The sequence below is a fragment of the Diorhabda carinulata genome, chromosome 3, assembly GCF_026250575.1.
Source record: "Diorhabda carinulata isolate Delta chromosome 3, icDioCari1.1, whole genome shotgun sequence".
NCBI classification, from domain to species: Eukaryota; Metazoa; Arthropoda; class Insecta; order Coleoptera; family Chrysomelidae; genus Diorhabda; species Diorhabda carinulata.
In genome coordinates, this window is record NC_079462.1 from 13,553,970 (window position 1) to 13,568,130 (window position 14,161).

The window sequence follows — 14,161 nt, forward strand, 5'->3', positions numbered from 1 at the left end:
TTGTTATACTTTAATACATCTATTTTTTAAATACTTTGACCATAATTTCAGTTGCCGATGATGAATAAAGTAATCGAAATATATTAGTAGACCGAGTACACTACGGTGTTTAATTTTGCCACACTCCCACTACCAAAAAACATTTATATGCATTCATTATCGAGGACTGAAATTATGGTTAAATAAATGTAAAAATATCTATAAAAGTACAACAGTAATGAAGTTTTTTTGAAAATTACATTAATATAGGAACACTACTATCAAGCATTCGACTGGTATTAACTAAACTTCAAAAATTTCAGGACCGGCTTCGGAAAAATCAATTTAGGGATTCGTATTGAAGATTGCACCCTGTATATTTTTTTTTAAATTCAGTGACTTTCAAACTACATAAATAACCGATGAAAACCACAACGTTGTCGCACTTACATTAAATTTTTAGTGAACGATCAAATCTTACCAAAAATGAAAAACCACAATGAGACTAACGTATCACATAATAAGTTATAAGGTATTAATTTGAACTAATCATATAAATTTCAACTAAAATGTAAACTGTATCAAATTACAATAACGACAAATACCAAACAACAATAAACAGAAACTAATATCAAGATCGAGCAACAATTTAAGACAATAAGTAAAATTACGTAGTTAAGATACATAAAAAAACTGAAAAAAATACAATAATTGTAACAAAATGAAAATAATTTGAAGTAGATTCTTTAAATGGAGCCCAGTAGCCTCTACACATTTTTGTTGCCGAATTGTTAATTACCTATTTAATTACGGATACTTAGGGAATCAAATATTGATCATAGTATTACTAAAGAGTATAATTTCATTAATTAAATGTTGTCGTTTATTAATATTCTTTGGGTAAATGAATGAATAAGACCTTCACGTCGTATCAACCTATTACCATAAATATTATTTAGATGTTTTATCACAGCCAGTAAATAGTGGGGGGACGCCTCATCATGCTGAAAATACATCTCTCGGATAACAACGTTTGAGTTGATAACCAAATTCGTCAAAATATTTTGTAGTTCAAGTTCAAATATACCTGTCCTCTTAAAGAACCATAAAAAAAGTAAGGACCAACAAATCAGTCATTTATGACACCAATCCACATGTTATGCGAAAATCTAACTGGGGAGTTTCTTCTGTCTTCACATGTGAATTATGTGAATTATTTTCCCGTCTTTTGTAAATTGGGCTTCATCTGTAAATGGTGTTCTGTTTAATTGTTAATCCGTCTACAAAATTCCAACTTATGGATTCCGTCTCCAGGATGTAGTCGCTCAACCGTTTGAATATGATATTGGTACAGTTGATTTTTTTGTAAGACTCTGCCCACTTTTGATTGAGTTGCATTAAGTTTTCGATTTACTTGTCTAGTTTATTGTAGGGTTCATAGTGAAAGCGTCAATAATGTCATTTTCCTGTGCTCCATCTACACGTCGTTCTGTGACATTTTCTCGCAAATAATTAAAAACTGACCCACATGTTGGATTACTGGGAGTTCGATGATTAGGAAATCTCCTGTGATATTCTCTAGAAGCAGCTCTACCAATTTCATTACAAAACCCATAAACCAAGAGTATGTCAGTATATTTTTGGTCGAAAACTGATATGGCATTTTGAATGAAGGTAACAAAAGCTCTACCAAACGTAATTGATTCTGCTCTTATGATATGATAATACCAAAAGACAGTAAAGATGTAGTTGAATTTATACATGCATATTAGATTATGTTATAGGAGGTTCTCATTTTAATGAAATACTCGAAATTCATATAATTTCTTTTAATTAATACGTTATTATGAGATACGTCATTCTCATTGTGGTTGTTCATTTTTAGTAAGATTTCATTGTTCGCTAAAAACCGAATAAAAGTGCGACAGTATTATCCTCATAGTGTTCATTGAGATTTTTAGTCAGTCTCTTGATATTCTCCCTGAGGAGCTCAACATATGGTAAAAGTACGTAAAGTTCCTCATCATCCACCCTGTATAAATACATATTTTTTTTTCGTGATGATTTGTCCTGATTTTTGGTCTCTTTCCATAGAAAATCAGTTTAAAATAATAATGAAAAATTTACGTTTCGACCTACATCGGTCTTTATAAAAATATGACTTGACATTGCGTAATTATACTTCATAAATATCAAAATCAAAATAAAAATCTGTTTGAATAACAAATATTTTCTTTCTTTAGTTTTTACATTTCGCAAATATGAAGCAGTCATCAATTTTACTTAAATTATTTAGTTCTTTTCAATAATTTATAGTTTTCTCGTTTTTCTGTATATGAACCATTTCTAAAAATTCTCTGTTTTATGTCCTTTATGACTTATAATAATACACTAATACATTATGTCCTTATTACACTGAACTGAATTATAAAACACCAAAAAATAAAAGAAGTAATATTGGTATCAAGTACCATGTACTGATTAATTAAAAAAATTAAATAAATATTAAATTAAATAAATTATTTATTATAAATAAATATTAAATTAAAATAAATTAAAAAAATTAATTTTGAAACAGAAGAGACCTAAATATATATATATATATATATATATATATATATATATATATATATATATATATATATATATCTAAATGTTCTTGATTTTAGGTCTCTTCTGTTTCAAAATTAATTTTTTTTTATAGTTTTAGTACACTTTGGTGTTTAATTTTGTTTGCAATCCCACTACGAAAACGCTCATAATCTAGCTGGCAGAAACTTCCTTATAATGTTCTTGATTTTAGGTCTCTTCAAAATTAGTTTTTTTCTTCATCATGAATATCAAAATAAGGATAAAATCAACTTAGAACTTTTTTCCACTAAGAAAAATTAATTTTTCCTTGGTTTCCACATCTCAGATATATTAAATTTATTAGAATTTACAAAATAGAGCTATAAATTTTACTTAAATTATTTAGAACTTTATTGAATTTATGTTTTTTTTTTGATATTTCATGGTTCGTTAATGCAGTTCTATTTTTTTATCGTATTGATGACCAGTCTATTTTCTAAATACTGAGATGTTTGCCTTATGTAGACAGCGTCACAATTAGTAGAAGGCACTTGATATATAATATTACTTCTTTTGTTTTTTGGTGTTTTAGATTTTAATTTAGTGAAATATTAGGATAATGTATTTTGTCCTCTATGATTTATACCAATATCATATTTATTGAAATAATTCGATAATTGTTGGGAAAGTCCTTGTACATATGGCAAGGAAAAATGTTTTGATGTTTCGTTTCAGTTTTGTTTTTAAATTGATTGTAGTATCTGTTTATTACTGCTGTACCAAAGAATCAAATTGAAAACATAAGTAAAAAATTCAATTCTTATCATAAAAATCTTCAATTCACAATCGAGGTTGAGCCAAATAATAGAATAAATTTTCTTGATGTCACATTATATAAAGTTAACAATAACATAAGAACAGAATGGCATACGAAAGCAATTTGGTCCTCAAGATATTTAAACTTCAATTAAAGGGGTCAATGCAAGAAGTGGACAAGTCCACTTTTATAAATTTTTCAGGAGAGACAAAAAACGTTTCTAGGTTTTATTGAAAAAAAAAACAGTTAATTTTTGACATTGGTCAGTTAAAGCTTATTAACTTGTGGTAATATTTTGACCGACTATTTGACTTTGTGGATTTACATGTGTGTCTAATAATAATATTAATAATAATAATGGACATGTCCAATTATTCGTGTCATCCTATATCACAAAAAAGATCATTGATAATACGTTTGGCTGATAGATCTATCCAACTATCAGATCCTGAATTTAGATGCTTAGCTATTCAAAAAGCAAAAACTGCATTGAATGAAAATAATTATCCGGAAAAAATGATGAATAACATATCCAAGAAAAGGATAATCAGATACTACAATCAATTAAAAAACAAATCAGAAAGGAAACACCAGAACATAAAACATTTTTCCTTACCATATGTACTCGTACAAGGACTTTCCCAAAAAAAATTGGGTATATATAGATTGAAATGCCCAAATCGTTTCTATTTATTTGATTTTTTTTATAGTGATTAAGTTATATTTAATACTCACAGGTAGCAATGCTATAGGTCCAGTCGGCAGCCAACGTTGCCAAGCAATGCAATTATCAAATTCCTAAAAAATATTAAAATGAATAACGCAGCACATGGAGGTTTTTCCTAGTATTTTTGTTGGTAGAGAAATATATATTTTTTAGTAGGATTTTGTTTTACGCAGACTTTTTTTTTGTTGGGACATGATTTTTTTCATTATCCAATATAAACTATAAGTATAAATTATTAATATTAGAGCATTTCTATTTCATATATTTTTCTTCTGTATATATTGAATTACAGATAGCTGTTATGAGGGTCCCAGTGGCTTTGAACAATAATGTAGAAGTGGTAAAATAAAATAATCGCAATAACTATTGTAATGTGCAACAAAATGAAGCTGGACCCTTACTACTATTAATGAAGATAAATATATAAGTAAGTTGTTACGAATCTCATAGAGGTAATGAAGAAAGTATTATACATAATGTTTTAAGGATAAATTTAATACATCCGTGATATTCTATAGAGCTAAGAAATACAATGACTTGAATGATTCCAGTCGAAAGACAGCATTGTCCACTGAAGAATAAACTTACAGATATTGGATTCCACAAACATATATCCTTGAAACATAATAAAATTTTTGTCCAACATCAAAAATAAAAGTGACTTGAAAAAAATGATATTATCTGACAATTAAGTTTTTATATGCCGAAAGACAAATTAGTAGTTGATATTGCAACTGATGTAGACAAAAATGTTATAGTTTTAGAACACTTTAGGTCCTGGATATATCAACGACTTTAGTGTGTGGCGATCGTATTTTATAAAACAATCTCCGAACAATGCCAAAAAAAAATATTCCCTCCAAAATTCTTGGAAAAATATCCACCAAAATACACATGCTACCACGGGTTGCATGTCCTACACACATATAGTAAGAGAATTATTGAAGCAGAATTTGAAGTTTTGAACTGGTTATACACTTCTGTTCACTTAAAAAGCATCAGTTAAAGTTTGCATGCGTAATAATTAAGAGCCAGTGGGCGGTAGATCAAACATATTTTAGGAAAGTCTAAAATTTCCTCGGTGAATCCGCTGTATCTGCCAACCATGAAATGGAAGCTACAACTACACTCAAGTGTGACAGTTCAGAAAATTTCATGAAGTAAAAATATATTTTAGCTGCGTTAGGATATGTTACAATATACTATTATTGCTAACTAAAATCAAAACAGCATTATCGCGGTTCTAGAGTGATGGCACACATTTTGAAAAATTAAATAAAAATAAACATATTTTCGGAAACTTGAAATTTGTATATGTTATTATTTGAAATATGAAAAGCTTATATTTCTGAAGACAGGCCGATACGTAGGTTCTTTTGACCTGGCACAGACAGTAAAATACCACGATTTTTCCTGGGTCTAGTAGATACGTTGTATATGGAATAAAAGGGTTTTCGTTCTTTATTTCTTATCTTTCATATACTAATGTCGTATTCTTTCCAACTCAAAGTTTTTTCTTGTCCTCTAACATACATCATTGAAACTAGTTTAAGGTAGATGTCTGAGTACAGCTGTTGCTCTTAACAATAGCACATCGGCATAACGTTGACATTAGAGCCAGTGATATTGATATATTAATAATTATACTCACTAATATGAAGAAGTTAAAAAATCCTTCTAGACCTGTATTGATAAAGAAACCTTCGAGTTATGGCCTTATTAAAAATAACATACTGTTTGTATGGTCCCACGATTTATATAAATCACACAATTATGACAATGTATTTTATGTAATATAAATGTTTGAATTGTATGAATGCATCTGCTATTTGAATTTCCTGTCCAAAAACGAGAATTTTTTTCTTTAGAGTGAAGAATCGTTGCAAACATTTTCTGGCAACTAACCAACGTGTATCTTTCTGCTGTATGTAATACGTGTTCATATTATATAATATCTAATTCGAGTACAAAATTACAAATATTCCCTAAAATTAAATGTGGGGTACCAAATACATTGATGATCTTTCAAGGAATGTTTGTCCAATATTAATGATGAGTCTTTATTATAAAATTGGGATTTTCTTAGATCACTAGCGACCATGTCATGGCAATTCCATTTAAAAAAAACTCTCTTTCGATAAAAAAGCAACATTCAAAACGCTCATCATAATCTCTACCTATCAATGTGTGAACGATTTTTGGTTTGGATGGTCTGTATTTAGTTTCACTGTATTTTTACCTCATTCTGTTTTATCAGTAACTTTCTTTATGCGCAATGACGCAAAACCGATTTCAATATGTGGACACTGGTATTATGGAAGATCACTACAACCCTGATAATTCGCCAATCGAACTGGTAGCTTTTTATCTTGGGTATAGACAGTTCCTTCAGATTGGATGTCACATGTTCTCGTAGGCTTCGTAGATAGAAGTACTGCTTCATCGATCCTGATTTTGATTAAATATGGGCCTTTCTAATATTTCTGTAATTTTAAGAAAAGCCCTTTCCTCTTCGTCTGGATGGCGTGAATAAACTTTGTTACGCACAACCAATGAAAGCATGTCAGAGTAAAATATATTCATCATCTTTCTGTACAAGGATAAATTTTTGGACGTCGTCGCTCAAAATATTTATTTATAAAATAATTCGTCTCCTATTCCTATTCCTATTGGATTCGCTTCTTGTACAAAAATCAAATAGTTATTTTCACAATCGATGTGAATGGTATGAATGGAACTCCAGAGTTCTTTAAGGATGGAGTAGTATTTTCCTTTTTATAGATATCAATATATTTTTGTTGTATATGTACATTTTCCAAGACAACCTGAATTATCGTATACAAATTCAGCTTGTAAGTGGGGCCACGAATTCTTCAATTTCAGTTTTTAACTTACTAAAAGGTATCATACAAACCTCTTTGTAAAAAGTCCGTTGTTATTGAAACTTGCGTCAGAAATATGCAAGGTTTTTAATCTGCTCCTATTAATGAAAAGCTCTACAATATTTTCGCAGTATCAAATTACATGACGGAATTTTCCTTATTACGTATACACCACATGCAATTGATACATGTTACATCTAAGGTGACCCGAAAAAATTCGTGGTACGCTCAGGTTGGAAAAATGTTATGTCTTTATAAATTTAAATAAAATTCAATTTTTTTTGTTATATATATATATATATATATATATATATATATATATATATATATTTTGTATCATCTTTGATCTTCTTGTTGATATTAAGACGTGATCTATTTGGTTTCCCTTGGTAATTCCTGGTATCATCCAAGTAATTTTATGTTCTTTCTTATGTTTAAAACTAGTGCTACTAATATACATGTTGTCTTCTTCGGCTAAACTATATATTCTCCCTCCAAGAGCGTAAATATTAATTATCGTTATATGTTCTTGGTCTCACTTGTATTCATAGTAATATTTTTTTGTTAAATCCCAAAATGATAGTAATACATCATTGTAATAATATGCATATCTGTTCAATTGAATTACTGTTTTATTTCTGTTTAGTATTTATTTATATATTACACTTTTCACTTTGTTTGCTAGAAAAATCTATATTTTGTCAGTTTCCATTTTAAAATTGATAATAATTTTCCTTGGTATGTAAAATTATTTTGTAAATGAACGTGTCCTATTTCTAAGATGTTTTTTATCATGAATTCTGGAAACTGCAAAATTAGAACGGGGTGGAAATGAATAACATATTCTGCGTTGTAAATTTAAATGAATCGCGAAAATAGATTAGTTCTGCCACGTACCATCAAGAGCAGTGGCATCAAAAATACGCCATGTTGTTTCCACTGATTAACAACCAAGTTTGTATATCTCCTTAGGGTATGTTTTGTGTATATACATCTGGCATACATATAAATATCATTTATTTTACAAAAAGTGAAATTTAATGCAAATTTTAATTTTCTAGCTTACCTCTGAAAAGGTTAAAGTTGCTACAACTCCTGTATTGTCATATTTCCAATTTAAATAATGAACACCCATTGCGTTTCTGACTTGTGAATTCACGCCATCACAACCAATCTATAAATAAAAGTATTATATAATGCAGTTAGCTAGTTCATTGAACAACATAATTAATAAATAAGAAAACTGCTTTGAATGGCAAAGATACGTGGCGAGCGATAGAAAACAAATATACAAGGAGAAATAAAGATGGGCTCAGAAAAATTGGAGGCAAGCAAAGAAGAAATCAAAGAAAATATGACAAATGTCCAAGAATAAATTAAGAAAATTCCGGAAAATTTGGAGGCAAGTGAAGAAATAAAATTGAGGTACATCAAAAAGATTTAAGGAAAAAAATGAAGAAGGCTCAGGAAAAAATGGAAAAAAACATGAAAATAAAAGATCTTGTATCACCAACGAGGAGTGAAGTGGAAGCTACCGTCGAGCTAGAGGAGTACAGAAACGATGAAGCTATTGAACTTCTGAAGCAATCTCCTACCAGAATCAGCGACAAGGTAATTATTCTCGAAAGAACACTCACCTCGGCTGAAACTAAAAATATTCCGAAAAAACTTTCAAATACCAACATTGAAGAATGATACGGTTATTGGCCAATGCAAATAATTCAGTTTGCTCACTTCAATGGATAACGAGAAACTCATTTATCTCCTCTGGAGATAATGACTGCGAAAGGACAAATACGGTAGGTACATTTGATATTTTCTTACTTGAAGGAATGTATAAAATACATTTTAGATCTACGAGCTTTAGAGAAGCGCGTATAATACCTATTCCACGAGAAACGTAGAGAATTTTACTTAGGTACTCGTTTCCTAGTGATTTTTATTAAGGGTTATTTGAAATATTTTCGAGTACTTATGACGTGAACATGGAAACATTTATAACATGCTATTAATCCAAAAATGATAAAACGTAACTATGCGATGAAATATGTTCTTCGACGAATGTTGTTTAACCTTTACAAAGCCAATCTAGTGCCAAAATTGGACACATATTTTAGTGTAATGTGGCTTAAATATACAAGACTTGACAACAGAATAGTATAGTTGAACTTTGACAAGAATATTTATGTAATACACATCGAGATTCAAACAGTCCATATGCATTGATTTCTTTTTTTTTAGACATTTCCAAATTCTGTGCTGATTACCACGAAGACATGACCGTGGTATTACTAAAAAAATGGTTTACCAATCAGCTCCTAACAAATATTCCGCCAAATTCGGTGATTGTTATCGTTAATAAACTTTTAAATAAAAATTCTATCAATACAGTGTTAAAAAATCACAACCACATAATCCAATGCCACCAAAATAAGGATTGCCAAAATCACACAAAGTAGATATTTTATCAAAATGAATAAAACATTATTTTTAAACAAAAGATTCATATTTATAAACTATTTTTAGATACAATACTTTATCTTAAAAATTACAAAATCGTACATCTAGATGTCGAATTCAATTAAACAACATACATCTCTTACTGATCATTGATATCTAGAAGGCATAGATAATTATTTTCAATACAATGATCATTTCTATCTTTAACTAAACAAACTTTCCATGTGATCTCTCAAGTTCTGCCTATTTTGCACAAATTGTAATTGAGTGTGTAGAAGAAAAAGTAAAAAAATATAAAACTTCATGTATTATTTTTCAGACGTTATGTTGATTAGTGTTTAATTTCTATTCCATATACAAATGTTTCATTTGACTCTAAAATCCAGTTCACCAATAGAAAACAGTAGGTCATCATATAAATTTTTCAGATACGAATCTTATTAAAACCAACAATAATAAAATTAAAACTGAAATACAGAGAGAAGAAACATGGTATGGACAATATCTATATTATAATATGAACACAAAAAGCGTAATTATAGAACTAGTAGATACAGCTATAAATTTAGATTTACCCAAATATCACTTCGAAGTAAAGAACATACTTGAATAATGATCAATATCATTTAAATCGAATAAATAGAATCATTAAACAGCATTTATATAGATACCAGAATCTATCTAAACACAACATTACCACCATCAATACCGATCTTGAAACCATTATGGAGTGGGATGGAAGCAATCTGAAAAAGTTTAATGCAGCAGATGGCTAGAACTGCTGCTCAGGATTTGGTCCTGTTTGGACATAAAATATCACCAGCTCCGCAAATTCGCCTGTTGGGTGTCACAATCTATTTCTATACAATTTCTCAAAATTAAACTCTAGGAATAGGATTACTCTTACTACCAATCTTCCATTTTAACCTCGAGAACATTCAGTATGTATTAGAACTGTTATAAATACTGCTCATTTAATTGTACCATAATTTGAATATGAACCTTTCTAACAATAACTATTGCTTGATGACTATATAATAATGTTCAACATTTTATTAGGAAATAACGTTAACTAGCGTATTGGATAAGAGTAAATTTGAGAAAATACGAAATAGGCTAATACTCAAATTTCATTGTTACATTTATATATCGACACTGTTCAGTAATTTTATAAAGTTGCAATATTTGTTTTGGGATTAGTAAATCTGTAGGCGGAAACCGATCATTTCTGATGTTAAGAGGAAAGATAATTTACCACAAAACTAATTTGTTGAGAGCTTGTGAAATATTTTGCATGCAAAGTTACATTTTAAACTTTGATACCACTCAAAAGAAATGAAAGCATCGTTTTAATGGTGTCAATAACATATCGTTGATTTGTTTTATGTATCCAAATCCAAACTATATAAATCATAAAATTTGCAACAAAATGTTCTAATCAGCCTATTGAAAACTGAATGCTTCTTTGACTGAAACATTACACTATAATAGTCTAGGTAACGCCTATCTATCTTAAACCTGAAGAAACAGATTTTCCTGATTTTAGATATTATAATTACTTGAAGACTGTTCAATAATAACAAATTCTTTGTGTAACTCTTCAAGTAGTAGAATGATGTCATGGAAAATGTAAGTTAAGACTAAAAACTGCCGTATTCACAAAATGTTATTTATAGATCGCAGTTTATTAATAATTATCATCGACACAGTTCTACATAAGTGTTATAGAGAATTTTAAATTTAGATTTTTCCTTTGTGGAAGTATGTGGTAGTAATAAAATTTATGTGAAGACGTTCATTCAAACTTGAAACTATTATAGAAAATAAAACATTAACTTATTCACTGGAAGGCAACCTAAATAATCCCATTTTAATATGTCAGAATCATCAGCTCTGAATAATTCAAAGATTATCACAATAAAAATATTATTTCAATTTTGATATATGAAAAACAATAATTTATAATACTAACTTCTTTTGTATGCTACTTGATATATAAATGAAATAAAAAACTATACTCTTACTTCAAGAGTATTTTTATGTCTAATTGATAACTTACAACGTGGTATTGAAGATACAGGAGTTTGTAAGTAGAAACAAGGATATTCACGTACATGTAATTCTAGACCTAAAAGTATGTCCAAAAATTGGGATGATACTTCGTGTACTCTTTTTTCTAAAAAGCCCAAAAATTTTGATTATGTAGTTTTAGTGTATGATTATAAAGCATTAAATTAATTTTATGTCACCACTTAGCCAACTCATTTAATTGCATGGTAGTTTTTGAAATTAAGTTCATGTTGTTTCATTTTTTGGTTAAAGCAGAAAGGTAATTATCCACATAACGTGGGAAGAATTGAGTTTTTATGTTAGTTCATTTGTGATATTTTATATTTGCCTATGAATTTTGAGTTGTTTGCCAAACTAAATATTATATGGGATTACATGGGATTTCAGAGGAGCAAAAATGAACATGTAGTTATTTTACAATAAATTGTGTAAGTTATATTGGAGGAACATTTGGAAAACATAAAAATATAACTCGGAATTAACTGATAAGAGCTGCGGAACTAACAATGACATCGATGTACTTCAAATAAGAGAATAAAAAATACTAGTACGAGCAAATCAATGGCTGTACCATGAGAGAAGCCATATCAGTTCATCATAGTTAGTTATGGAAGATCAATTAGACGGATTTAAATTTCAAAAAAATTTTGAATATCAACCGGAATCAACAAACTTCATTTTTATACCTTGTCATTCTGAAGATTGTTTTTTGAATTTAATGAATTTAGAATTACATGAAAATATCTTGTCTGTAATGATGAGGATGTAGCTGTTGCTCTTCAAGTATCCTCCAAGTACTTGAAGAAGACATATTTGTTTGTCATGCCACATTCCTTACGCTAACTGTTGGATTTTGATCAACTAAATTTAAAATCATCTTTTCTTTATTAATGGTTCTTGGCCAACCAGAATTAATAACATGTCAGTGTATTCAAAATTTGAGTACATTTTGATTAACAATATCTAATTTAACAAATAACAAGATTTCAGACATGTAATTATTATTGGTAAACAGAGAAAATGCTATTGCCGTGTAAAATTCGAAGTTAAATAATTCAGTGCCCATACTTATTTAACTTTGAAAAACAAGATCCTACACTGATTAGACTGGATTTTTGTGAAACTTTACAAGAAACGAAAGCCATCAGTCCTAAAATGTATCTGTTTTATCGAAAGGGTCTCATTTACGCCACAAAAAATTTTCAATTCCCATTATACTTACTAATTAATAATAATAATAGTAATAATAATTACACCAAGAATATGCAACAGTGGTCTAGGAAGGCACTACACGGAAGACATTATCATGACCTCAACCAACCGCATGTTGACAAAGAAGCTTCAAACAGATGGCTTCCTAGCGGCAATCTCTTTCCAGAGACCGAAGGCTTCATGATGGCTATCCAAGATCAAGTTATTAACACAAATAACTACAAGAAAAATATTAAGGATCCGAACATTCAATCTGACAAATGCTGCTCGTAGTGTATTAGCTAATACCGACTTCCTGCTCCGGCATAACCATGTGTGCAACATCATCCACCAAAAACTGGCCAACAAGTTCGGTCTTCTCAATACGTATACACCGTATTACAATACCAGCCGCAGAAGGTGCTCGAAAATGACAATTTTAGACTATACTACGATAGGTCCATTAGCACCGATAGACAGGTGACGAATAACAGACCTGACATCGTGGTGGTTGATAGAAGAGTCAATTCAGTTCTTCTTGTCGATGTAGCTGTAACGAACACTCATAACGTTCTCAACAAACACCAGGAGCATCTGGCCAAATATGCGGATCTCGCAATTGAGATCAAACAGATGTGGCACAGCGAATATGTGGAAATGGTGCCAGTTATTATGTCAGCAACTGGCGTTGTGCCTAAGACCCTGCATGACAGCATTGCCAAACAGGGATTACCAAAAAACACTTTCGCCAACATCCAGAAGACTCTAATATTGAATAATACTTGCCACACAGTGCGCAAGTTCATTATGTGCACCGAGCCTAATCCTTTTGATACTTTGTATCCGCAATAGGTAAATAATACCAGCTGTAAGCTGAGTAGTAAATAAGTCTTTCGAATAATAATAATAAGGTTCGATCGGATAGAGGGGTTACAAACATTCTCCACGCAATAGACACCCGTCAGCATTTGCAAGAAAAGAGAATGTAATTATTTTGAAATATTTTGACAAAAAAGACTTGTACGTTCTTTCGACAGAATTTAGTGCGGAACTTGCTGAAAGAGAGAGATATGTTGTAGGTGGTCAGCGAGAATTTTTTATGAAACCTGCAGTGATTCAATAATACACTCAGTGTTTGCTAGGCGTCGATAAAATCGATCAATTATTGCATGCCTATAAATGTTGCCGTATATCATGGTTCAAGAAATTAGATATACATTTTGTTCAATGTGCAATATTGAATTCACATTATGTTTACAAACAATTTAGCGACCAAAATATGACATCATTGACTACTCAAATTTTGTAATTGTCTCTTTCATGGAAAGCCGTTTAGAAGAAATCGAAAGATTGGATGCGAATGAGCCACTTCCTAGACGACGTCGAAGGCAACAAATTGAAGTTCGTGATAAACCTGTTGTTTATACTTTTTCAAAATTTCCACTTACTCGTTGTCGTCTGCGT

The 14,161-nt window shown here is 30.1% G+C and overlaps 1 protein-coding gene across 1 annotated transcript in view; it reads right to left on the reverse strand.

Annotated features, from left to right (window-relative positions):
* LOC130891031 (ubiquinone biosynthesis monooxygenase COQ6, mitochondrial) overlaps nucleotides 1–14,161 on the reverse strand; it is a 73,975-nt gene that overhangs the window by 40,991 nt on the left and 18,823 nt on the right. Inside the window, exons 5-6 of the mRNA XM_057795517.1 lie at nucleotides 8,043–8,150; nucleotides 4,103–4,165 (exon numbers count right to left, since the gene is read on the reverse strand). Coding sequence (XP_057651500.1) covers nucleotides 4,103–4,165; nucleotides 8,043–8,150 — 171 coding nt within the window. The remainder of the gene's footprint in view (nucleotides 1–4,102; nucleotides 4,166–8,042; nucleotides 8,151–14,161) is intronic.